Raw genomic sequence first — 27,421 nt, 5'->3', positions numbered from 1 at the left:
GCATGTTAAGCTTTTTCTGTTTTTTAAAGTTTGATGTCGACTATTTATTATAGAGTCATTACGGCACACAAGGAGGCCATTGGGCCCAACGAGTCTGTCTCCAATGTTTTTGCATATTTGACTAATATTTTGATGTGGTGACGTGCGTTATTTCCTATGGAATTTCGTTGCAAAAATGACACTGGAGAAAATTATGCACAAAGGTTTTCTCTCTGAAGCATGAAGTTTTATTTCAATTACAGGCAATGACTATTACAGATTCGTTTGTTAGATTCATATTGAGTGAAATATCTCCACATTTAACTTATTTACCTGTACAATGTATTGCAAAGAGTCTCTTTCTTCTTTGGGCCTCCTTATCTCGAGAGACAATGGATACACGCCTGGAGGTGGTCAGTGGTTTGTGAAGCAGCGCCTGGAGTGGCTATAAATGCCAATTCTAGAGTGACAGGCTCTTCCACAGGTGCTGCAGAGAAATTTTTTGGTCGGGGCTGTTGCACAATTGGCTCTCCCCTTGCGCCTCTGTCTTTTTTCCTGCCAACTACTAAGTCTCTTCGACTCGCCACATTTTAGCCCTGTCTTTATGGCTGCCCGCCAGCTCTGGCGAACGCTGGCTTGTGATCGATGTCACAGGATTTCATGTCGCGTTGCAAAGAATCAGCTGTCAGAAATGCAGGCATTGCCCCGCCCACTTATTGTATTTGACAGCTCAGCCAACCACCCAGGAGCGCAGAACACCGAACCAATCAGCGTGGAGCAGGGGCGGTCCTGTGTGCTCGTGCCGCCCGGCCTGCGTCACTCAAACGACGTCAGTTTGCCCCAAGATGGCGACCACCAGTGGGAGCGGCGATAGCAACGCGGCTGTGAGCCGCAAGCACCTTGGCATTCCTCAGGCTGTGTTCGTGGTAAGAGCCTCCTGGGGACTGGAATAGGGTGAGCTTGCGGCCATCTCTTCCTCAGAGTGAAAATCTGAGGCCCAGGCCTGCAGGAGCGGCTCTGTCCCCATGGTGACTTGCGGTGCGGTTGGATGTTAGTGAGGCGCCGCTTGCTTCTCACGGATGTTCACCTGTCGCTTTTAGTAGGAATACAGTTTCATCCTTTGTGAAATTTTACTTAATGGGGGGGTGGGCCCTCAGCTCAGGGGTTGATTGCTTGGCCATTGAGCTGTATGGACCGGTGGGTTACCGGTTCCATTCCTTGTACTGGCCTGCTCAATGCCTCAGTTCTGGCGAGCTGGGGAGGGGTAAATTCAGCAAGGCTTGTTTTTGATGTTGACTGCCCAGTGATTCATGCTAGGTTTCTGGTGAGGTCAGGATCGGTCCACTTACGGTCAAATAATCTGCCACTCATAATTCAGACTCTCTCATTCAGGCCATTTGGGCGAGGTTATCAAAAGACTGCGAATGTGTTTGGAGCCATACCTCTCTGCAAGTCAGCACTTTACCAGAGAATGTAGTCATCGATGAGAGGTGGATTGATATCTGTTGAAAAAGAAGGGATTGATAGAGATACCAGGAGTGTTTAGAAAAATAATGTGATCTTTCTAAAAGTAGAGGATCAGGATGATCCCAGATAGCATAAACATACAAGGACACTCCGTGGAAATGGTTCAATAGACCAGTTACTCTCCTCTGCTATAAAAACAAGAAATGCTGGAAATACTCAGCAAGTCTGGCAGCATCTGTGGAGAGAGAAGCAGAGTTAACGTTTCAGGTCTGTGACCTTTCATCAGAACTGGCAAAGGTTAGAAATGAATAGGTTTTAAGCGAATAAAGCGGTGGTGGGGCAAGAAATAACAAAAAGGAAGGTGTTGATAGGAAGGAGGGTCACAGAGAATAACTGACCAGAAAGTCATTTGCAAAGACAAACAGTATGTTAATAGTGTGCTGAAAGACATAGCGTTAGTGCAGAGAGGGTGTTAATGGACAGAAATTTGAACAGCCCTGGCCCAAAGCACAAACATGAAAAAAAACAGTGGGCAGGCACGCAGTAAAAAAAAGAATGAATGATGAAACAAACTAAAATAAAAGAAAAAATAACCTCAAATAAAAAGGGGGGCCTGCCATGCTCTGAAATTATTGAACTCAATATTCAGTCCAGCAGGCTGTAGTGTGCCTAATCGGTAAATGAGATGCTGTTCCACGAGCTTGCGTTGATGTTCACTGGAACACTGCAGCAAGCCCAGGACAGATATGTGGCCATGAGAGCAGGGGTGGGGGTGTTGAAATGGCAAGCAACTGGAAGCTTGGGGTCATGCTTTTGGACTGAGCGGAGGTGTTCCACAAAGCAGTCACCCAATCTGCGTTTGGTCTCCCCAGTGTAGAGGAGACCACATTGTGAGCAGCGAATACAGTATACTAAATTGAAAGAAGTATAAGTAAATCACTGCTTCACCTGAAAGGAGTGTTTGGGGCCTTGGATAGTGAGGAGAGAGGAGGTAAAAGGGCAGCAATTACACCCCTTGCAATTGCATGGGAAGGTGCCTTGGGAAGGGGACGAGGTGTCGGGGGTAATGGAGGAGTGGACCAGTGTGTTGCGGAGGGAACGATCCCTTCAGAATGCTGACGGGAGGGGAAGATGTGTTTGGTAGTGGCATCACGCTGGACGTGGTGGAACTGACGGAGGATGATCCTTTGGATGTGAAGGCTGGTGGGGTGGAAAGTGAGGATAGGGCGGCACAGTGGTGCAGTGGTTAGCGCCGCAGCCTCACAGCTCCAGCGACCCAGGTTCAATTCTGGGTACTGCCTGTGTGGAGTTTGCAAGTTCTCCCTTTGTCTGCTTGGGTTTCCTCTGGGTGCTCCGGTTTCCTCCCACAAGCCAAAGACTTGCAGGTTGATAGGTAAATTGGCCATTAGCAATTGCCCCTAGTATAGGTAGGTGGTAGGGAAATATAGGGACAGGTGGGGATCTGGTAGGAATATGGAATTAGTGTAGGATTAGTATAAATGGGTGGTTGATGGTCGGCACAGACCCGGTGGACCGAAGGGCCTGTTTCAGTGCTGTATCTCTAAACTAAACTAAGAGGAACCCTGTCGTGATTCTGGGAGGAAGGGGTGAGGGTAGAGGTGCGGGAAATGGGCCGGACACGGTGTGGGGGGGGGGGTTCCTCGGTTGAGGAAAAAGGAAGACATATCAGAAGCGCTGTCGTAGCAGGTTGCATCTTCAGAACAGATGTGTTGGAGACGGAGGAATTGGGAGAATGGAATGTAGTCTTTACAGGAGGCAGGGTGTGAGTCACAATGTGGTCTCCTCTACATTGGGAAGACCAAATGCAGATTGGGTGTCCGCTTTGCGGAACCCCTCTGCTCAGTCCAAAAGCATGACTCTCAGCTTCCAGTTTCTTGCCATTTCAGCACAGCCCCCTGCTCTCATGCCCACATATCTGTCCTGGGCTTGCTGCAGTATTCCAGTGAACATCAACGCAAGCTCGAGAAACAGCATCTCATTTACTGATTAGGCATGCTACAGCCTGCCGGACTGGACATTGAGTTCAATAATTTCAGAGCATGACATGTGCTCCCCCCCCCCCTTTTTATTTGTAGTTGTTTAGAGATACAGCATTGAAACAGGCCCTATGGCCTTCCAGGTCTGTGCCGACCAAGAACCACCCATTTATACTAACCCTACAGGAATCCCATATTCCCTACCACCTACCTACACTAGGGGAAATTTACCTATCACCTGCAAGTCTTTGGCGGTGGGAGGAAACCGGAGTATCCGGCGAAAACCCACGCGGTCACAGGGAGAACTTGCAAACTCCACACAGGCAGTACCCAGAATTGAACCCGGGTCCCTGGAGCAGTGAGGCTGCGTTTAAATGTTCATTTTTTTTGACCGTGTGCCTGCCCACTGTTTTTTTTCATGTTTGTGCTTTGGGCCAGGGCTGTTCATTTTTCTGTCCATTAACGCCCTTTCTGCACTAATGCTTTGTCTTTCAGCACACTATTAACATACTGTTTGCCTTTGCTCCATGACCTTCTGGTCAGTTATTCTCTGACCCTCTGTCCTATCAACACCTTCCCTTTTGTCATCTCTTGCCCCACCACCGCTTTATTTGCCTAAAACCTATTACATTTCTAACCTTTGCCAGTTCTGATGAAAGGTCACAGACCTGAAACGTTAACTCTGCTCTCTCCACAGATGCTGCCAGACCTGCTGAGTATTTCCAGCATTTCTTGTTTTTATTTCAGATTTCCAGCATCCACAGTATTTTGCTATTATTTACTCTTTTCTGCACTCTGGACTGTTAAAATCTGGAGGGGGGCAGTGCACGGGATCTAGTTTTCTAAAATATATTTAACTGGGGTAAACGTGTGATTCATCTTTTATTATCTAACGTTTTGTTGTTTGGAATGCTATTTGCACAGCCTGTTCCTGAGTTGCTCAGTGATGAGTGGCTTTAGGTTTTGTAATCTGAATCTATCAATATGTATATACATATTCTTGGCTATTTATATGCACATTGTCCTTTTAATATAGAAGTGTCTCAAAGTGATTCACAGCGAAATACTTGAGAATTAGGCAGGAGGGGCCAAAAGCTAGTTTGAAGAGTTAGATTTTGGGAAGGTTTCAAAGGTGGAGAGATATGGGAAAGGCATAGGTACCTAATGTGATGTTTTGGAGAGTTAGGGCAAAGGCAGCTGAAGACTCAGCAACCAGTGATGAGGTAAAGGAGGAAAAGTTGCCCAAAAGGCAGAGGAAGACGACTGCTGAAGGATTGAGTTGGCTCTCCCTTGATTTGAGGACAACGTCTTCTTGGTCACAATTTTTTGCCATGGGTCTAGGTTATTATATATCAATGAGCTAGACCTTGGTGTGCAGGGCACAAGTTCAAAATTTTCAAATGATATGAAACTTGGAAACATTTTGAACTGTGAGGAGGATAGTGTAGAACCACAAAAGGACATAGACAGGTTGGTGAAATTGGCAGACAAGTGGCAGATGAAATTCAAAGCAGAAAAGTGTGAAGTGATTCATTTTAGTGGGAAAAATGCAGAGAGACAATAAAAGAAAGGGTGCCATTCTAAAGGGGATGTAGGAGCAGAGGGACCTGGGTGTATATGTGCATAAATGGTTGAAGGTGGCAGGACAGGTTGAGAGTGCGGTTCATAGAGCATCTCGCATCCTAGGCCTCATTAATAGGGGCATAGAGTACAAAAGCAATGAGGTCATATTAAACTTGTACAGAACACTGGTTCGGCCTCAACTGGAATATTGTGTCCAGTTCTGAATGCCACACTTGAGGAAAGATGTGAAGGCATTAGAGAGAGTGCAGAAAAGATTCACGAGAATGGTTCCAGGATGAGGAATCTCAGTTATATGGATATATTGGAGAAGTTGGGACTGTTTTCCTTGGAAGAGAATTTTGAGAGGATTTGATAGAGGTATTCAAAATCATGAATCTAGCTAGAGTAGATAGGGAAAAACTGTTGCCATTGGTGGAGGGATCGAGGACAAGAAAGCACATATTTAAGGTAATTGGCAAAAAAAGCAATGGCAACACGAGGAAAATCTTTCATGCAGCAAGTGGTTAGGCTCTGGAATGCACTACCTGACAATGTGGTGGAGGTGCGTTCACTCGAGGCATTCAAGAGCGAATTGGATTGTTATCTGAAAAGGAAGAATGTGCAGGGCTATAGGGTGAAGGCTGGGGAGTGGTACTAGCTAAATTGCTCTTGGAGATTCATCGCAGACATGACAGGCCAAATAGCCACCTCCTGCACTGTAACAATTCTGAGAGTCTTCATGTGACTGAACAGGCCGATTTTTGACCTGCAGCTCTTTGGTCACATGGGGCAGAACCTCTCATGAGGTAGTGGGAATTGGAGTGCAGGATTTGTTTCCTTTTCTTTCCTTCTCTGCTGTTGCTCTGCCTCATCATTAAGGCATTGATATTCGAAACATGATACAGTTTGGTGGAAAAGTTGTTGCCATTCTGCAGGATTGGTAGAAAACTCCTCCCAGTTGTTAAGGTCAATGCAGCTGCGCTTCGAGAGCTTCAGAGTGTCTTTGAAGCGTTTTCTTTGTCCTCCCCAGGAACATGGTCCATTTGAGAGTTGAGAGAACAGGACCTGGTGGGGATATGAGGGTTAAAAAGAGGATGTAGAGATAGAGTGGAGCAAGACCACAGAGGGATTTGGAAGAGGTGAGAATTGTGAACTTGGCGTGTTGAGTGCTAATGAGCCTAGGACACTCAGCAACGCCATTGGTGAATGGAACATAGTGCAGGTGGCTGAGTTTTAGACATGATGGAATTTATAGAGGGTAGAGGATCCGAGGCCAGCAAGGATGCATTGGAATGAGGAAAAACGTTTTTACGCAACAAGTTGTTTGGATCTTAAATGTACTACCTGAGAGTGTGGTGGAGGCAGATTCAATTGAGGCCTTGAAAAGGGAATTGGATAATTATATGAAGAGAAAAAAATTGCAGGGCTATGGGAAAAGCTGGTGGGACTGGGGCTAAATGAGTTGCTCTTGCACAGAGCCAGCATGGACATGAAGGGCTGAATGGCCGTGGTGTGCTGTAAGCATTCTATGATGAAGATGTTCAGAGATGACAAGTGTAGGTGAGGGTTTCAGCAGTGAGTGGGGTGGGGGTGAGTTAGGAATGAAAATGAGCAATGGTTTGGAATAGTCTAATACAATGGGACCAGATCATGGGGAGGGGATTGAAGTCAGTTTCAATGCAGCAGAATTAATGGCATGGACTGAAAACACTGGCTTTGTTTGTCCCCATCTTCAATTGGTGGAAATTGTAACTCAGCTGTGACATGATGGCAATCTGGTAATATTTCAGCACAGTAGCAGTTGTGGGGTCAAGAGAAGTGATGGAGAGATAGAGATGGGGGCCTTAGGAGCATGGAAAACTTCACCATTGTCATGGTGCCCCTCGTTAAAGTGCTGCCATATCACCGCCAAAAAATAACTGGTATTGCAAAAGAAGCTGCAGGTGGGGAGTTGTGGTGGTGACGCAGGCAAGCATGAACATGGGCAACCCAAAACTACTGCGTGTTCCTGGAAATAACACTTGACATCACATCTCTTATTAAAAACTACAACTCACTAAGCAATGTCACAGAGGATCTGCTAGTAGGTAATTCTATAGGCCCTGTCCATTAACCGTACTTCCATGTTGTCAAAGCATTTGATTGTTATTCTGTCCAGTTTCTATTTGAATATTTCTCATTTACCCTGTCATCTATTAGAACATTGTTGCTTTTTGTCACAAAATCTTCCTTCACAGTTATGAAAGACACATGCTGTAATATGAGATAAAATCAAGAAATGCTGGAAATACTCAGTAGGTCTGGCAGCATCTGTGGAGAGAGAGAAGCAGAGTTAATGTGTCAGGTCAGTGACCTTTCATCAGAACTCTTCAGATGAAACATTAACTCTGTTCCTCTCTGCACAGATGCTGCCAGACCTGCCGAATATTTCCTGCATTTCTTGTTTTTATTCCAGATTTCCAGGACCTGCAGTATTTTGCATTTATTTTGCTGTAATATGAGGTTTGTTGTAAAGTGGATTTAATTAATTGTTGTAGTCTGAGATGAAGAAGGTTAGACGCCCGTGTATGTTCTAAGTAGCTGTCAGTAATGTGATACCAAATGCTTTGTAATGACTTTTGCAGTCCAATGCTTTCTGCTAAAAACCTCGAACTCTATCTACACTTCCCACTATGGTTCAATTGTCTTTAGGATGGAATAAGTGCTTGTACCCCAACCGATTCCATCCTTTGGCTTAGATGGAGAGCAGCGATTCATCTGAATTGTTTGTAGGGTGAGTAATGACAGAGGATCTGGTGCTGAGGGGTTTGGATGAGCAGTACTAGAATACAAATTCAGGCAACAAGAGTAGATGAAAGGTTAATAGTCGGGAAGTCCAAAACTCTGCTATCTGCATCCTGCACCAAGTCCTGTACACCCATCATCCCTGTGTCAACATCTTGAATTTAAAATTCTCATCCATGTTTTCAAATTCCTCCATGGCTTCACCCCTCCCTATCTCTGTAAACTCTACCAACCTAACCAAAATCTCTGCACTCCTCCAGTTCTGACCTCTTGTACACCCCCTGTTTTAATTGCTCCACAATTGGAGGCTGTGCCTTCAGCTACCTAGCCTCTAAGCTCTGGAATTCCCTCCCTAAAGGTCTCCACCTTTCTCTCCTTTTAAGATACTCCTTAAAACCTACTCCTTTGACCAAGCTTTTTGTCGCCTATACTAATATCTCCTTTTTGAGGCTCATTACCAAATTTTGTTTGATATTGTCCCTGTGAAGTGCCTTGGGACATTTTACGTTGTTATGAGTGCTGAATGAAGGCCAGTTGTTGCTGTTGTTGAAATGAAAATGTTTAACTTGTTAGCCAGTTTAGAGAGTCAATACATGTAGGTGGTGAGTTATTGTAAAAGAAAAATCAGAAGCTATGAAGAACCTATGATTTATTTTGACTATATCACAGGTGATTTATTCTCTGGGATCTTGAACTTAGTTTTTTGTAAATTGTGTCCGTGTGTTTTTTTTTAGCTACAATGCTGGAAGTCTGCCCGCTGCTTTTCTAACACAGATATCTCTGCAGTGTGTTATGGAAAAGAAACTGCATGAATAGAAGCAATGTAATTTTTTAAAAATCCATTTGTTATTGTTTGGGTGATCAGCTTTTTAGCCAGCTGGCTGTGAATTGGTCAATTATGTACAAGCAAACAAATATTTTTTTGGAGATATAACAACTTTAGTTGTTTTGTCACACAGAGGCCATTATACATGTATGAGGCTAGACAATGACTGCTGTCAGGTTGTTTGACAACAGATAGGGTATCACAGTTGACCCAATCCTTCTCTCACCCACTGTCCACATGCACTTCTAGTAGGAATTGCATTTAGAAAATCATGATCTGATTAGATGGAGTTAATACGGTTTTATGAAAGGGAAATCGTATTTGACAAATCTTAGGTTTTTTTTTGAAGATGTAACCAGTAGGGTGGATAAAGGGGAACCAGTGGGTGCAATGTATTTGGATTTTCAAAAAACATTCGATAAGGTGCAGCACAAGAGTAACTACACAAAGTTCAGGCTCATGGGATATATTAGTGTGGATTGAGGATTGGTTAACACAGAAAACAGTGCATAGGAATAAATGGGTCATTTTCGGGTTGGCAGGTTGTAACTAGTGGGGTGCTGAAAGGATTAGTGCTTGGGCCTCAGCTATTTACAATTTATATCAATGATTTAAATGAGGGGATTGAGTGTAATGTATTCAAGTTAATGATACACAGTTAGGTGGGAAAGCAAGCTGTGAGGGGAATGCAAAAAGATTGGACTGCAAAAGGATTTAGACAAGTTGTGAGTGCAGATAGTATATAAGGTGGAGAAATATGAAAGTATCCACTTTGGTAGGAAAATTTAAAAAAACAGAATATTTTTTAAATGGTGAGAGACTGGGAATTGTTGGTATAAAGAGTGATCTGAGTGTCCTTGTACACAAATCACAGAAAGTTAACATGCAGGTTCAGCAAGCAATTAGGAAAGCAAATGGTATGCTAGCCTTTACCACAAAGGAATTAAGAGTATAAGAGTAAAGAAGTCTTACTGCAATTGTATAGGGCCTTGTTACCAGGGAAGGATATACTTGCCTTAAATGGGAGTGCAATGTAGGTTCACTAGACTGATTGCTGGGTTGAGGGGATTGTCCTCTGAGGAAAATTGGGTAGACTAGGCCTATATTCTTGACATAACCCATCAGCCATGGCTCATTTGGTAGTACTCGCCAGTCTCACTCCAAAGATTTCAGCGCAAAAATCAAAGCTGGCACTCCATTGAGTGAGTGCTGCACTGTTGGAAGTGTCGTCTTTTGTATATGTTAAACTGAGGCTCTGCCTGTCCTCTCAGGTGGATGTAAAAGATCCCACGACACTATTTCGATATTTATTCCACAGTCAAAATCGCAGAAGCTGTTTGTGGGAGCTTGCTGTGCACAAATTGGCTGCTGCTTTTCTTACACTTCAAAAGTCATTCACTATGAAGTGCTTTGGGTGTCCTGAGGTTTTGAAAATTGCTGTATAAACGAAGCTCTTTCTTTGAGTTCAGAAGAATGAGAGGTGATCTCACTAAAACCATGTTCTTTGGGAACTGGGCTGACCGATCCTTTGTCCCCTTCACCGTCAGGTCAGATTACCTGAAGGTGCTGGGGATATGGTTCAGAAGGGCCGGGGCGTGCACCAAAACATGGGAGGAGCGAGTAGCCAAGGTACGACAAAAGTTGGGCATGTGGGGGCAGCGATCTCTCTCCATTGTGGGTAAGAAACTGGTCATCAGGTGCGAGGCGCTCACGTTGTTGCTCTACGTGGCGCAGGTCTGGCCCATACCCCACTCCTGCGCGGTGGCAGTCACCCGAGCCATTTTCCGCTTCATCTGGGGATCTAAAATGGACCGGGTCCGGAGGGACACGATGTTCAAATCTCTGGACAAGGGCGGGAAAAATGTACCCAACGTGGCCCTCATCCTGATGACCACCTTCGTGTGCGGCTGCATCAAGCTGTGTGTAGACCTCCAGTACGCAAACTCCAAGGGTCACTACGTGCTGAGGTTCTATCTGTCCCCGGTGTTGCGAAGGATGGGCTTGGCCACATTGCCGCGGAACGCTCCATGCATTTGGGCCGTGCCGTACCACCTATCCTTCGTGGAGCAGTTTCTGCGGGAAAACACCTTTGACCACCGGTCCATCAGGTAGTGGTCTGCACGGAATGTCCTCAAGGCCCTACGGGAAAAGGAGACGGTGGATGCTGTCGGATGGTTCCCCGAGCAGACCGTCAGTCATTTGGCGGAATGCCTCATCACCAGAACTTTCAAACAAGCACCAAGACGTAGCTTGGCTGGTGGTGAGAAGGGCCTTTCCCGTCAGATCCTTCATGCACACCCGAAGTCTCGCCCCCTCCGCACAGTGCCCCCGCGTTGGCTGTGGTGGGGAAGAGACGGTCGCCCACCTCCTCCTGGAATGTGTCTTCGCAAAGCAGGTGTGGAAAGAGATGCAGTGGTTTTTGTCGAGGTTCATCCCAAGCAGCTCTGTAACACAGGAGTCTGTGCTCTACGGGCTGTTCCCAGGGACGCACACCGAGACAAACATCAACTGCTGCTGGAGGACTATCAATTCGGTGAAAGACGCCCTTTGGTCTGCCCGAAACCTGCTGGTCTTCCAGCGCAAAGAGTTGTCCATGACTGAATGTTGCAGACTGGCACATTCCAAGGTCCAGGACTACGTGCTGAGGGACGCACTAAAGCTTGGGGCAGCCGCAGCAAAGGCTCAATGGGGAAAGACCACAGTGTAAGGTCCCCCCACCAAGCTGAACTGAGGGGCTGGATCCATGGGAAACCCCTCGAACTGTATCGTTAATATTTTCATTTGCTGTAAATGTAAAACTGTAATTGGCATGACAATTGTGAAATGGAAGGGTTGTGAAGAAACTCATGATAGTATTGAAGGAAACTGATCTCCCTTGCAATGTTTGTATTTTTTGGTGCTGTTTGAAACTGTTTGGCAATGTAATTTTTACAGATTTTTATGAATAAAGTATATTTTGGAAAAAAAAAAATCTCACTTAAACATGTAAGATTTTTAAGGGGCTTGATAGAGTAGATGTTGAGGAAATTTTCCCGCTGGCTGCAGAGCCTAGAACCAGGGGTCATAGTCTCGGAATAAAAGGTTGCAATTTATTACAGATGAAGAGAAATTTCTTCTTTCAGAGCAATATGAATTTTTGGGATTCTCTACCACAGAGAGCTGTGGTTTCTCAGTCATCGAGTATATTCAAGTCAGAGATCAACAGATTTTTGAATACTAATGGAATCGAGGGTTATGGGGATAGTCCAAGAAGGTGTAGCTGAGGTAGAATATCAGCCATGATCTTATTGAATGGCGGATTGGGCTTGAGTGGCTGAATGGCCTATTTCTGCTTTTTTTTCTTATGTTCTTATAACTAGAATCAAGAGCAGAAATCCCAGCTCATATCATCCTTATACTGTGTTGCTGAGGCTGATTGTAGCTTCTCCATATCTGCCAAAGCTAACCGTACACAACAGAGTCAAACCTGGGAACTTTTCTGGGCTGTATGGCTCAACTACTCTCATTTGGTTATTTCCTTTCTTTTGCTGGTGCATAAGTGATTTACATTTTACAAGTCTATTGCTTAATCTGGCTATTTGTTTTTTCTTTAATCATCTGTTTCCTAGGAAGATGTCATTGCATTTATGAAGCAGCCTGGCAATGAGACAGCAGACCTAGTATTGAGGAGGCTTGATGAGCAATACCAAAAATACAAATTCATGGAACTGAATCTATCGCAAAAGAAGAGAAGGTGAGAGGGTAAATGGTCAGGAAGCAAAAAATGTTCAAACTGTTGCTAGTTTAGCTGAGTTTGTTAAAAGTGCAGTGTTCTTAACACGTCAAAATGGATTCATAATTTGATGATCCTGGTGCTCTTTGGTTATGTGTGAGAAAACCTCCGCATACCTCATTGCCACTGGTTTGCTGTAACGGAATAGGTTAAATTTCATTTTTATTAGACGGGATGCTACTGTTAGTACTGCTTACTACTGTTTTGACAAATATATTCTGAAATTCTATCTGTTTTCTCATTAAAGCTGAACACTAGCTGTGTTTTTAAGGACTGAAAACTGACCCTTATTGAAATGCCCAATGTCAAGAATAATATACTATCTGTACAATGTTAAGAGAATATAATTGTGCACCAGGTATGTTTGAACCTCTGGTCTGGCTATTTCCTCTGACAAAGTGAGAGCAGCACCACCACCAACTGATTGAAACATCCAGGCATTGTCCCTGTCAAAGCCAAAGATACAAACAAATCATGTAGGATGATCTAATGTTGAATCTATTAGGGGAGTGAAACATGATTATGCAATTTTTTCAACTAGGAGTTACCAAAAGATGTTAGGAATAAGGATGTTTTCTTTCCTGATCCTATCAGAGTCCTATCTTGGCTGTGTTTGTGCTGCCTTGAGACAAATTAAAAAATAAAATGCTTCCTACATTTTGCAATTTGTGGCATTAGAGAATGCTAAAAAGGAATTTTGGTAGTGAGGTGGTGGTATGTTGGCACCTTCAAATGTAAATAATGCTAGCCTTCCTTGATGTAGTCACTTACCTTGTATTCTGACGTGCTCTAATGCAGACTGGAGATCTTTTGCTTCTCAAGAATTTCTACTTGCCTGGCTGAAGACTTCCTTGATTGGGACTATATTTGATCCCAAGATGGGCTTCCAACCACATATCTGCGCCATCACTAAGACTGCCTATTTTTGCTTCCATGATGTCACCTTACTCAGTGTATCTGCTGCTGAAGTCCTCATCCTTTTGTTATCTTCAGATTTGATTATCCCAGCACACTCATGACTAGCCTCCCACATTCTACCCTCTGTAACCTTGAGGTCATCCAAAACTCTAGCAGAGTGTCCTAGTGACCTTACTCACAAGTCTCGTTCCCCCTTCACCACTGTGCTTGTTCACGTACGTTAGCTTCCGAATAAGCAAAACTTTGAGAACTAAAAAAAAATCATCTTTGTTTTCAAATTCGTCCATGACCTCACTCCTCCCTATCTCTGTAAAGTCCTCCAGCCCCACAATCCTCCAAGATATCTGCACTCCTCCAATTCTGGCCTCTCGAGCACCCCAATTTTAATTGCTCCACCATTAATGGCTATTCCTTCAGCTGTCTCAGCCCTAGGCTCTGGAATTCCCTCCCTAAACCCTCTCCCTTTCTACCTCCCTCCCTTTAAGGTGCTCCTTAAAACCTACCTCTTTGACCAAGCTATTGGCCATCTTCTTAACATCTGCTTATGTGGCTTGTTGTCATGTTTTGTTTTATTATGCTGCTGTGAAGCACCTTGGGGCATTTTATTATGTTAACAACACTATATAAATATAAGTTCTGTGAAAAGGGATTGCTCTTTTTGTTAACAGGGCCATTTATACTTGCATCTTTTCTTTCTTCCCTTAGGCTAAAAAGTCAAATCCCAGAAATTAAACAGACGTTAGAGATTTTAAAACACATGCAGAAGAAAAAGGTAAAACTCGCTAAAGCTTCACATAAAACTGGCTGATCGATAGTTACTTTGCCCACTGCTTTTGAATGTTCTTTTTGTGTTTTCTTGTATATGCTAAGTTAGGTTTTTTGTGTTTGTTTTAGGCAAAATGAGTAACTAAGGATCTGGAGATGAATTTTCAAAAATTGTGAATGATAATTTTGTGGCAGCAACCCTCACCAGAATGTGCCTGAACTGACAAGAATATCTCAATGTTGTATTCTGATTTTTTTCTTCTCTCATGATGGAGAGAGAATGGGTGATTGACCTGTGCCCAAGCCTTCCTGTGGCTTCTTTGAAACTGACTATTAAGGTATAAGTTTGCAGCACAGGAAGAGGCAAATTTACCTCGCATACCCATATCTTTGCCAACTCTTACTACAACACTGTTTCCCCCATGGTCCTGTATTGTCCTTTACTTCAAATCTATCTTTCGTTTAAAAGTTGCAGTGTTCTCTCTCTTTTATCATAGAGATGAGAAATTTCTTCTTTCAGCGTAATGTGAACTTTTGGGATTCTCTACCACAGAGCTGTGGACTCTCAGTCATTGAGTATATTCAAGTCAGAGATCAACAGATTTTGAATACTCGTTGCAAAATATTCCATGCTTTAGCATTCTGCATAAATACATTTCTCCTAAAAATTGTCAAAAGAAAATTAAAAGAAAAGTTAATTGAAAACCCATGCCACTGACTCCCCTTCCAGAGGAAGTACTCTTTCCGTATTAAAACCATTCCTCAAGTCCAAATCATAAAGAGAAAGAACAGAAGTGGGCCCAGCACTGACCTGAGTGGTACACTACTTTCAACTGATTTCCAATCAGAGCAGCATCCGTTAACATAAATCTTTTGTTTCCCTGTTCATCGACCAACTTGCTATCACAGAATCACAGAATAATACAGTGCAGAAGAGGTCCTTCGGCCCATCGAGTCTGCACCGATACATTAAAACACCTGACCTGTCTACCTAATCCCATTTGCCAGCACTTGGCCCATAGCCTTGAATGTTATGACGTGCCAAGTGCTCATCCAGGTACTTTATAAAGGATGTGAGGCAACCTGCCTCTACCACCCTCCCAGGCAGGGCATTCCAGACCGTCACCACCCTCTGGGTAAAAAAGTTCTTCCTCAAATCCCCCTTAAACCTCCCGCCCCGCACCTTAAGCTTGTGACCCCTCGTAACTGACCCTTCAACTAAGGGGAACAGCTGCTGCCTGTCCATGCCCCTCATAATCTTGTACACCTCGATCAGGTCACCCCTCAGTCTTCTCTGCTCCAGTAAAAACAACCCAAGCCTATCCAACCTCTCTTCATAGCTTAAATGTTCCATCCCAGGCAACATCCTGGTGAATCGCCTCTGCAGCCCCTCCAATGCAATCACATCCTTCTTATAATGTGGCGACCAGAATTGCACACAGTACGCCCTGCTATCCCTGCTATATTTCTTTTATTTTCAGAACTTTAAGTGTCAAAGTGCATTGCTGTAACAATGTGCTGGGCTAGTGCTGGTGATGTGTATCTTACAGAAAGAGGAAGGGATTTCCTGGTTTATTCAACAGTCCTGCATCTGTCTGCTTTTTATTTTAAAGGATTCCACAGATCCAATGGAGACGCTGTTTCTCCTGGCAGATAACTTGTATGCTAAAGCATCCATCACTCCTACGGATAAAGTGTGCTTATGGTTGGGGGTAAGTGCGGAGCCACGAATTCTCAGTTGTACAGCAGTTTCCTGCTGTGTGCAAAAATACATAAGGTGAACAAAACCTGCAGGATCATCATCAGGAAAAACACCTTATAATTATCCTTTGTGCATTCCCTTACTGTGTATTCCAGCAATAGTTGAGGCATTGTGACTGGCCATTCCAAAGCAGATCTTCTGCTAGCATAAAAAAGCAAAATACTGTGGATGCTGGAAGTCTGAAATACAAACAAAAACTGCTGGAAATACTCAGCAGGTCTGGAAGCATCTGTGGAGAGAGAAACAGAGTTAACGTTTTGGATCGATGACCTTTCATCAGACTGGAGAAACTTAGAGCTGTAAGAGGTTTCATCTCTAACAGTAAATAGTTTCTGTTTCTACTTCTGCTAACATATATGGACTAAGTTCTGAGGTGTGTTATAGTGGATTTAAAACAAGAGAAAATGTAACATTGTTTCTCAGTGATGAAGCCTTTATCACTAAAACTAAGACAGGTGTATCTTAATTCCAATTGTGATAGTACACAGCCATTTACTCATTTCCATGGGTGGTGTGCATCTCCTTACCAGTCCAGCAAGCATGAACAATGTACACTGTGTATAAGGTAGACATTTCAGTATGTCTCATTGTTCCCCTGTTGCATCCAGAGCCAAGCAACCTTCATGGATGCTTATGTTTCTTTTCTTTAATACTGAGTAACTTAGATGAAGGTCCAAGGTTGGAGGTGCATGATACTGCCAAGATTGAAATGAGTAGGCGGGAAGATATGGTAGATCATGGAGCAGTAGTTAGGTGACGGTAATTTTGGGTTCTGCAAGCCTGTAGATTTTAGAAGAAAGGGAAGACAGAGTGAGGTAGAAATACTTGAAAAGGATATTGTAGGAGAAGGTGTGATGAGTCTTAATTTCAATATAATGAGGATGCAGTGAAGAGGCATACGTAGGATGACCTATTTGTAACTTAACAGTGGTGATGAAGTTATTACTCAATGTCTAGTCAGTTGTACCTGTTTTTTTTTAATGTATTGTGGAACTGTTTATATTATGCTTAAAAAAAGGTTTGTGGACATAGAGTGTGTATTTTCAGGGGAAATTTAAAATTGAGCTGTGTATTACCACCATGTTATATACGGGTCCACGTTATTCAGACTAAAAATATTTTTGTGGATAGCCTTGTACTACATAAAAATTAAAATTATTTTTAAGGTTAATAACCGTTGTACAATAGTTCAGACTATGATAGAGTTCTCTTTCTCCCCCTGCACCGTGGCTCAGTTAGTAAAGGAAATATCTAACTGATCCATATGGATGAAATTCCTGTTCTCTTCTGAGTGAGTAATCTCCACTTGGGTAGCAGTAGGGCCATTACTGTTACCCTTGGTATCCCTGGACTATGGATGGGTAAAATCAGCCAGAGGTCCTGCTTTTGATCACTATCCAAAGGCCTTTGTTGGAAAGTGCATCTGTGGAAATCAAATGTGGACAGGGCCAATTGTGACACCCAACACGTGATTAGTCTGTTACTACTCGCTATCCAACTCACTAATGGAAAACAGCTAGTTGTGTTAAGTCCCCCAGCATTTGTGGTACCATGCTCCAAGGAGCCAGTGAAGGCAAGGGTTGGGTGTGGGGAATTGACAGAAAAATGGGTAAGAAGTGTCTCTGTCTTGCCACAGGCTAATGTAATGCTTGAATATGATATTGATGAGGCTCGAGCATTACTCGAAAAGAATCTGACAACTGCAACCCGTAATCTGGAAGGACTAGAAGAGGACCTGGACTTCCTTCGAGATCAGTTCACTACCACAGAAGTCAGTATCCTTTATACCAAATTGACACAGATATGGTAACTTAATTCTTTTGTATATTTTTGGTCAGGCTTCTGCTAACATTTCTTTTATCATTTGTCATATGAGGGTAACTACAGGCCACAAACTGTGAGGGCAGCTGGATAAAATGATACTCTCTGACAGATGGGAGGTATATAAGAGTTCAATTCAGATTTGCTATTGAAGCTTTCCTCCTTTTTTCCATGGAAGAGCAGTGATTGGCCCTGCTGTGCGTCCCCCACTTAGTGCACTTAAGCCAGGCAAATCCACAGAGTAACCGTTCGTAGGCAAGAGTCAATGTCTTGAGTAATCCGTGGGGTTGTGCATTGGAACACTAATGATTGCTGCTGCTGCTGAATGTTAACAATGAAAATCCACATGGAGCAACTTGGGATTCACTTGTTATACCAAACATTGGTGAACAAACCTTTACAGTTGCGCAGGGATAAGCCATTCAATGCTTAGATGTGCTTTAAAAGTATTGTGGAGTCATTTTGAAAATGTATTTCAGGAAGTTTAAAATTATAGTTGTTTGCGATGAAGCAGGTGCGAATTGTGACAGGTCAGGAATTTAACAGGATTACTGAGTTGTCTGCAACTGCACATTTATGAAAAACATTTTATAAATGTGTTCTCCCTTAGCTTGTCAAACTCTCCATTGCCATTCTGCCTCTTGCAACTGGGAGAATAGCTGCAATCTGTCATTACACAACAGATCAGTACCTCTGTTATCAATGGATGCAAGGATCAGCATTCACTGAAACGGACCAAGTAGCCTGGTCCTCTCCTCTGCAACGATATTATATCATAATACACAGTTGCTGTCTGACTGTAGTTTTCTGATTGGCAGGTGGGTTGAATTGGTGGGTGGAACCTGCATTCAGCACACAGCAGAAAGTTTATCAGCCCCATTTTGCACTGTGAGAGAGGTGAGTTGTGCACATGAAAACTTTTTGGTGTTTAGATTTGGCTCTGAACAAGAGATTAGGTTTACAGTAGATATATTTTTTCCACACATACAGTTAGGTGACTTTCATATGCACTTGTGAGACTATAATATAAAATAGAGGGAGACTGAGGTAAAATATACTATAAAATAGAGAGACTGAAGTGATGGGATAGGATTGCAGAGAGAGACCAATTTTAAAAATAGGACAACATCTTTTGGGTTTGTAGGTCTTGGTTCGTGGAGTGTTTTGTAAGGTCCAGTTAAGGTTTGTACCAGTGGGCTGCCAGTTGGTTGATTAGGTATTGACATTTTGTTATTTTCATTCATTATATTACATAGAGGAATTTTTAAAGTGCAATAATGAGTTTACAAAGTCTCAGATTGCCAGCGTGCACTTTGACTACTGTATTACTCTGTGAGATGACTGACATTTTGGAAGAGGAAGCCAAAGACAATCATGATAAAGAAAAACTTAACCACCATCAAAGGTCAATTGTTGATGAAGTCTTCCTCACTGTCTTCGAAGGAGAAAGCAAAGCATTCTTTTTAGCTGGTCCTGAGGGAATCGGGGGGGAAAACTCTTCGCTGGTTGGAGTCATACCTAGTGCAAAGGAAGATGGTTGTGGTTGTTGGAGGTCAATCATCTGAGCTCCAGGACATCACTGCAGGAGTTCCTCAGGGTAGTGTCCTAGGCCCAACCATCTTCAGCTGCTTCATCAATGACCTTCCTTCAATCATAAGGTCAGAAGTGGGGATGTTTGCTGATTGCACATTGTTCAGCACCATTTGCGACGACTCAGATGCTGAAACAGTCTGTAGAAATGCAGCAAGACTTGGACAGTATCCAGGCTTGGGCTGGTAAGTGGCAAGTAATATTCGTGCCACAGAAGTGCCAGACAATGACCATCTTCAACAAAAGAGAATCTAACCATCTCCCCTTCACATTCAATGGCATTACCATCGCTGAAACCCCCCCATCAACATCTTCGAGGCTACCAATGACCAGAAACTGAACTGGAGTAGCCATATACATACCATGGCTACAAGAGCAGGTCAGAGGAATCCTGCGGCGAGTAACTCACCTCCTGACTCCCCAAAGCCTGTCCACCATCTTCAAGGCACAAGATAGGAGTGTGATGGAATACTCTCCACATGCCTGGATGGGTACAGCTCCAACAACACTCCAGAAGCTCGACACCATCCAGGACAAAGCAGCCCGCGTGATTGGTACCCCATCCACAAACATTCACTCCCTCCACCACCGACGCACAGTGGCAGCAGTGTGTACCATCTACAAGATGCACTGCAGCAACGCACTAAGGCTCCTTAGACAGCACCTTCCAAACCCGTGACCTCTACCAACTAGAAGGACAAGGGCAGCAAATGCCTGGGAACACCACCACCTGCAAGTTCCCGTCCAAGTCACACACCATCCCGACTTGGAACTATATCGCCATTCCTTCACTGTCGCTGGGCCAAAATCCTGGAACCCTTCCTAACAGCACTGTGGGTGTACCCTACCCCACATGGACTGCAGCGGTTCAAGAAGGCAGCTCACCACCACCTTCTCAAGGGCAGTTAGGGATGGGCATTAAATGCTGGCCTGCCCAGCGACGCCCACGTTCCATGAATGAATATTTTTAAAAAAGGAATACCTTTTCTTACAACACACTTGTGCATCTTATACAAGGCATGTAGTTTTGGTGTGTACTTCAACTGGCATAGCCTCTGCTATTCTCCTTTGGAGGTCAAACAGCACTTTTGCTTTTTAAAATTCCAATACCAACTCAAATCTCCAACGTGCAGATTCCAGAGAAGCAGAACTTATTAGAAAGTCAAATCTTATTATATGGGATGAAGCTCCAATGATGCCAACCTATTGATTCGTGGCAGTAGATTGTTTAATGAATAAACAATATATTTGGACAGAAAATTGTTTTGCTGAGAGGTGATTTATGACCGAACCTACCAGTTATTCCTAGAGCATCAAGAGGATATATTGTAAGAAGTTGTATTAATAAAAGCATTATTTAACCTCACTTGCGAAAACTCAAACTTGAAGAAAACATGAGAGTAACACCCAACGCAAATGTGTTTGCAGATTGTCGTCTTAAACTAGGAGACGGAAATTTGTGAGATTCAGTTGAACTACTGGAGAATTGTTTTTCCAAGGAGTCACATTGTGCTGATTTCCTATTTGTTGAAAGCATTGATGGATTTGGGACAACTTATTATTCCAAAGCTATTCTCTGTGCAAAGAATCAAGATGCATCAGATTTGAATGAAATTTTTTTAGAAAATCTGTCAGTTGAATTAAAAGAATACATCAGTGTTGACTCCATAAACGCAGGTGATAGCAGTCCGAGTTTTTACATAAAAGCAAAATACTGCAGATGCTGGAAATCTGAAATAAAAACAAGAAATGCTGGAAATACTCAGGAGGTCTGGCAGCATCTGTGCAGAGAGAAGCAGAGTTAACGTTTCAGGTCAGTGACCCTTCATCAAAACTGGCAGTTCTGATGAAGGGTCACTGACCTGAAACGTTAACTCTGCTTCGCATCAGATGCTGCCAGACCTGCTCAGTATTTCCAGCATTTCTTGTTTTTATTTGAGTTTTTATATAGTCTGACTCCAATGGGGGCATGCCACTACACAAGCTTAGACTCGGGAAAGGAAGACTTACAATGTTGCTATGGAAGTTGAATCCTAAACAAGGGCTTTGTAATAGAATTAAATTGGTAGTTAGGAAGCTGTTTTCTTCGATGATAGATGCTGAACTTAATAATAGGCAGAATTGAAGGAAATAGTTTTATTTCTCAAATTATATTGATCCCATCAGATGTAAGTCTGCCTTTTCAACTCGGTGGGGGGGGGGGGGGGGGGGGGGGGAAACAGTTCCTAATTAGCCTTTTATATTCTCTGACTATAAACAAGTCACAAGGCCCGTCTTTTGACAAAATTTGTACACTGGGACCCTGCTATAAAGTGGAACTTGGTATAACATGGGTCTGTCTTGGACCCCCAAATTTTCATTTAAATCGGATTTGTCCAGCATGGCATTAAACCACACAAGTGAGGAAAGCTTCCAGCTTAGTAACTGAGCTCTGCTGAGGCAGCAGTAAAGGCATTTCAGTTGACCTCAGCACCCCTGTGTTAGGAAGGAGGCAAACCTGCTAGTGCTGCTGCTGGCTGTTCAGTAACTCCAGCTGGCTAATGTATATATGTGTGAGCCCGAGCAAAAGACATAGCTATGAGTGGGCTCAATACATACACGTCTTCCTAGCTTGGGAGGAAATGCTGATTGATGTAGGAAATAAAAATATGAACATACCCTTACCTTTTAAACCCAGCCAGATGTGCTTCCCACCAAATACACTGGGGCCCCGTTATATCGCGGTCTCACCTATAACACGACCTTGAAATATGGACCTCATTATAGTGGGTCCCAATGTATATTTATTCCTTGGCCTGTTTTTACACATGGTCAGCTTTATGTAGCTTTTTACAGAGTGAGACGTATTGATTCTGTTAGTCTTCGGTGAAAGAATAACCAGAAATCCTGTATTTAATGAAGTTCTGTTGCAATAAAGCCCTACTTTCCGCTAATGTTTTGTGGGTCTCTGCTAGTATATTAGTTATTATTTGTGTTCTCTCACTGTGTCTCATTCATTTTCCGCTGCTGAGATGAAGAATGAATTTTCTGGGAAGGTGACCTGTGTCATTTGGTCTGAATCTCACAATACCCTGTAAAAAGTTTTGTCTTTGCTCACCCATTCATTATTCATTTTAAAACATTTTTATGTCACCCTTTCAGAGGGAAAATGTGTGCCTAGTGCCATCACTCGAAGTCTCAGCAAGATGGGACGTTTGCATATTGGAGAATCATAGGTGCAGACCCACATTGAGGCACTATATTGGTTGTCCTTTTATTCTTTTTCAATGTTTTCTGCTGGAGAATGGCTCCATGGATGTGGGAGACTCTCCATTACCTTACTAAAGTAGCCTTTATTCAAGCTTGAACCTAGACACTGAATGTTGGCAAGCTATTTGACGGCAGAACATCACAGCAGAATCTGATATTCTTTCAATCCACATGCGGTGTCCACATGTGCATTGCTAGTAGGGATAATGATCATGAGGAAAGATTTTGGCTATGTTTTTTTCCACATCTGCGATTCATGGGTATTGAGGCCAATTTGTAATGGACTTACTATATTCTTCATTTGGTCACGAGATATAGGCAATACAGGGAAGGCTGCATTTATTGCCTATCCTTGAGATGGTGGACCTTCATGAACCAGTGTCGTGCTTCTGCTGATAGCATTTCCACAATGGTGGTTGGTAGGGAATTTCAATATTTCTGACCCAGTAATGATAAAGGGACAGGTTATATGTTCAAAATCATCCTTAGATAGTACAAAATGCAATCAACAGTGCACTAGTGATGCAAGGGTTAAATATTGACTCTAGTGGCAGGAATGCATATCAGGCAGACTGCATTGTTCTTGATGGTGTTGATCTTGTAGAGTGTTATGGCTGCATCCAGTCAGGATAGTAGTAAGTATTTTGTCGTCTTCCAAACTTGAGCCTTGTGGATGGTGAGAGAATGTAAGGGTCAAGAGGTGAGCCAATTAGTGCAGAGTTACCCAGTCCCTGCTCTGCTTTTGTAACCAGACTGTTGATTAAACAAATAAAAACAAAATATTGCAGATGCTGGAAATCTGAAGTAAAAACAAAAAGTGCTGGAAATACTCAGCAGATCTGTCAGCATCTATGGAGAGAGCAGTAGAGTTAACGTTTCAGATCAGTGACCTTTCATCAGCCACTGACCTGAAATGCTAAATCTGCTGCTCTCTCCACAGATGCTGCCAGACCTGCTGAGTATTTCCAGCACCTTTTGTTTTTATATTGTTGATTAAGCTGGCTCAATTAAGCTTCTGATAAATGGTGACCAACAAAATGTTGCTGATGGGGAACTTGACACTGGTGGTGCTGTTGAAGGTTGGGGAGAGGTAATTGGACATTCTCTTGTGGAAGGTGGCTATTTGTTAGCCCAAGCCTGAATGCTATCCTGACATTTATCAGTCCAAGCTTCTTTGTTGAAATAGTTGTGAATGGAGCTTAACATAGAATCATTATCAAACAGCCCCACCCCTAATCTTATGATGAAGCTGCTGACGATAGAGCTGAGGATACTGACTTGATGAACTCCTGCAGTGATGTTCTGGGGCTACAATGATTGGCCTCCAAGAATCAAAACTATCTTCCTATGTTTCAGTTATGTTTGCAACAATTGAAGGATTTTCCTCTTTGCTGTTGTTCCCCTTGTCCCTCAGTTTTGCTGGGGCTCCTTGGTGCTACGCTCTGTTGAATGATGCCTTGATGTCTAGCACTCAGCTTGCAAGTTCATGCCTACATCAGGGCTGTGATGAGATCAAGAGCTGAGTGATATTGACAAAACACAAACTGCAACAATGCTCAGTGTCCTATAGAACTAGAGGACACTGCCTGCGCTTGAAGGGAGGTAAATTCAAAATAATCTGCAGAAACAATATTTTAGTGAGCGAGTGGTCAATTTATGGAACAGACTCCCAAGAGAAACAGTGGGAGCAATTAGTATTGATACAAATTAGATTTTTTTTTCCAGAAAATAGCATTTTGGAATTCAATACATGACTAATTTGAGACACGTCTTAAGTGTAGAAAGCTTAGGAAGAAAAAGGTGATCTTGAACCCATGATTCTAAAAGCCTTCTATCACTAACATATCCTTGTGTCGCATCTGAGTGTTGTAGGCTAACTGGTGGAGATTGGTTGCTATGATTAATCAAAAATTCCATTATTATTGTGTCATTTGAATAGGATGGAAAAGCGAGAACTTGGTGGACGTTGATTATTTTTCATCTAGCAGTTTCTATATTCCTATTTAAAATGTCAGCTAGCTTGGAGGTCAGGAAGGAAAATTGAGTTGGGGGCGGAGGGGTGCGTCAGCAATTTAGTGGGAATGGATAAAGCAAGTAAGAGGTGGGTCTCATGAATATGAGCTGGGAGAGGACATGAAGGGAAATAGGAGAGAACCAAGAAAATAAGCTAGGAGTTATCCTAGTTCTACAGGATGATCCTAGAGTTGTTGAGGAGGGGGAGTGGCAGAGGACAAGGAGTATGATGGGGCCTGATGGTGTTCATCCAGATCTGGTGATGAATGGGAAACTAGTTATGTGCAAGATATGTTCACATCTGCAACCATGGACTTGAAGGAGCTTAGATGGGGGCCATACTCACAGATCAACTAAGAGAGAGCAAAAGTTATTCTGGGGAAATTAAGAACCAACCACATAATGTGGGATTAGAGTCAAAAGTTGACCAGACCAGACATAGCTCACAGGCTCTTTCTCCAGGGGGCATTGCTTGGGTACTTGTACTTGGGTTTCATGACAATTCTTTACGGGTCATATTTTTATTGAATTTAGTTTCATAATGCGCCATGGTGGGCTTTGAAGTCTTAACTTCTGGGATGCAAATGCAGTACCATAACCATTACAGTACCATGCTTACCAACCAGAGATCAAGCATGAGATTACCCTGACCCTTAGGGAACAATTTGAGGTGCTCTTCCTTTTGTAAAGCTTGTTTTTTACTAACAGGAAAACTAGTGGCATTAGGAGTTGTCTGCCTTGCACCCATTGTAAGTGACAGTGATATGTTTGATTTCTCCTTAACCAGTTGTCTTTCAGATATGGCAAGAGTATATAACTGGGATGTTAAAAGGAGAAGCTCTGAAGCAGCCTCTAAAAGTAGTGCATAGCTCACAACACATTTTTACACATAGTTTAACTACGAAACTCACTTTTGTTTTCTTAAAAAAATCCACCGATTTGGCAACATTTGTGTTTGGAAAGCTGCAGTTATTTTAGTCTTTGGAAACAAAGAAAAATTGAATGTTAGACCCAAGAACAGACAAGAGACTGAAACTACAGATATGTAGGCATACTGGTTTATTGCATGCTTATATGGCATTTGGAAGTGAAAAAGAATGATATAAAGTACAGGTTCAAGGTGTATTGTCGTTGCTAGTTGTCACAGCAAGCCACACTTGCAGCAGTACTGCAGCCCAGTCGTACAGGCACAATAGACACCTTGTGTATCCACGCAACGAGTTCTTGCTGTGATACAATACCTGTGAAGATTGTGTATGGTTCTATCATGAGATGTTAATAAACTGCTGAACAGAACAAAACCAGTGCTCCTGCATTATTTAATTTCCTTTCCTGCCCCTGTGTAAATTGTACTCCAGGTGGGATATGTTGCTGCTAAGGGAAAGCAGTATTTTCTATTTCTATTTGAGGCACTCAAATGTCAGGATTAAACATTCCCGGGTGAGGTATAGCATAATAAAAGTCCATCCATGGATGGAGAGTAAAACCTCAGCTCCAAACTTGGGGAACTTTACTGCACCAGTGTGAATATTTTTCATTTCCCACATCACCATCTTGTGGCTTCGAATGGGACTGCCAAGTAGTACAGGTTTTGTGCTGCACCTAATGGGACCTGTGTTACATCTGTCCAATTTCACTGATGTAGGATCATTGCAGCCAGTAGAATCATAGAATAGTACAGGAGAGAAGGAGGCCGTGCAGCCCATTGAGTCTGGATCAGCTCTTTTAAAGAGCAATCCAGTTAGTCCCAATCCCTGGCTCTTTTCCCATTTCCCTGCCATTTTTTATCCTTTGAGTATTTATCCAATTCTCTTTTGAAAACTACTGTTGAATCTATTTCCACTACTTTATCAAACAGTGCATTCCAAATCCTAAACATTCCTTTCATTTAAAAAAGGTTTATCCTCGTGGCATCCATGTTTCTTTTGCCAATCATCCTACTTCACTGCCAGCTGGTTATCGACCCTTCAGCCATCTGAAACCATTTCTCTTTCTTTATTCTATCTAAACCCTTCATGATTTTAAATGCCTCTATAAAATCTTCTCTCAGCCTTTTCTGCTTTTAAAGTTCTCCAGTCTATCCATGTAACTGTAGTCCCTCATCCATGGACCAGTCTAGTAGATCTCTTCTGTACCCTCTCCAAAGTCTTTACATACCTCCTCAAGTATGGTGCCCAGAATTGGACACAGTGTGCCTGCTGGGGCCAAACTAGTGGTTTATATAGGTTTAGCATAACTTCCTGGCTTTTGTACTTTGTCGGAATAAAGCCCAGGATCTCAAATACTTCATTAGTTGCTTTTTTAAAAACCTGTCCTACCACCTTCAAAGATTTGTGCACATGCATCCTCAGGTCTCTCTACCACTCCTTTAAAACTACCATTTAGTTTGTATTGTCGTCTCATTCTTTTTACCAAAATGTATCGCCCCACTTTTGTGTTTGAATTTCAAGTGTCTGCCCATTTGACCAGCTTATGTCCTCTTGAAGTCTGTAGCTATTTTCTACACCGTTTACTATGCTTCCAAGTTTTGTATCATCTGCAAATTTTGAATTGTGCCCTGTAGCACCCCCCCCCCCCTCCCCCCCCCCCCCCCCCTCCCAACAAGTCCAAGTCATTAGTTTATATCAAAAACAGCAGTGGTCCTAGTACAGAATTCTGCAGAACACCACTGTTTACCTCCCTGAAAAACAACCATTCACCACAACTTGCTGTTTTATGTTCCTTAGCCAATTTTGTATCCATCCAGCCACTGCCCTTTTTATCCCATCAGCTTCAATTTTACTAACATGCCTATTATATGGTACTTTGTTATAGTGATCTGCCTAAGGGCAAGTTTTCTGCTCCTTTCTCCATGCCTCTCATGATCTTGCACTTTCCTGTTCAGTTGCTCCTAAGAGTCTCCCATTTTCAATTTC

The 27,421-nt window shown here is 42.9% G+C and overlaps 1 protein-coding gene across 4 annotated transcripts; it reads left to right on the top strand.

Moving 5' to 3' along the window:
• The first annotated feature begins 792 nt into the window (after positions 1–792).
• On the top strand, positions 793–25,807 carry vbp1 (von Hippel-Lindau binding protein 1). 4 transcript variants are annotated; one of them, XM_068047447.1, is made up of 6 exons: positions 793–905; positions 12,225–12,349; positions 14,012–14,078; positions 15,685–15,783; positions 17,470–17,608; positions 18,911–21,005. In XM_068047447.1, exons 1-6 carry the CDS (start codon positions 825–827, stop codon positions 18,988–18,990), a joined length of 591 nt encoding a protein of 196 aa, XP_067903548.1. In that variant the 5' UTR covers positions 793–824; the 3' UTR covers positions 18,991–21,005. The 4 variants fall into 4 exon arrangements, with proteins under 4 accessions (XP_067903548.1, XP_067903549.1, XP_067903551.1 ...); XM_068047448.1 differs by lacking the exon at positions 18,911–21,005 and adding an exon at positions 25,305–25,807 and having other exon boundaries at positions 796–905; XM_068047450.1 differs by having other exon boundaries at positions 818–905; positions 12,229–12,349.
• Positions 25,808–27,421: the final 1,614 nt, after the last annotated feature.

The sequence above is a fragment of the Heterodontus francisci genome, chromosome 15 (genome assembly GCF_036365525.1).
Source record: "Heterodontus francisci isolate sHetFra1 chromosome 15, sHetFra1.hap1, whole genome shotgun sequence".
Classification (NCBI taxonomy): Eukaryota; Metazoa; Chordata; class Chondrichthyes; order Heterodontiformes; family Heterodontidae; genus Heterodontus; species Heterodontus francisci.
Note: the sequence above shows the minus strand (reverse complement) of the source record. Positions and strands in the feature narration are given on the sequence as shown.

Excerpts from the sequence above, each read along its gene's own strand:
- vbp1 (XM_068047447.1), top strand. The coding sequence starts at position 825 with ATGGCGACCACCAGTGGGAGCGGCGATAGCAACGCGGCTGTGAGCCGC. Across the intron at positions 906-12,224 it reads TTCCTCAGGCTGTGTTCGTG|GAAGATGTCATTGCATTTAT; the intron begins GTAAGAGCCTCC and ends TCTGTTTCCTAG. Across the intron at positions 17,609-18,910 it reads GTTCACTACCACAGAAGTCA|AGGAATTTTTAAAGTGCAAT; the intron begins GTATCCTTTATA and ends TATATTACATAG.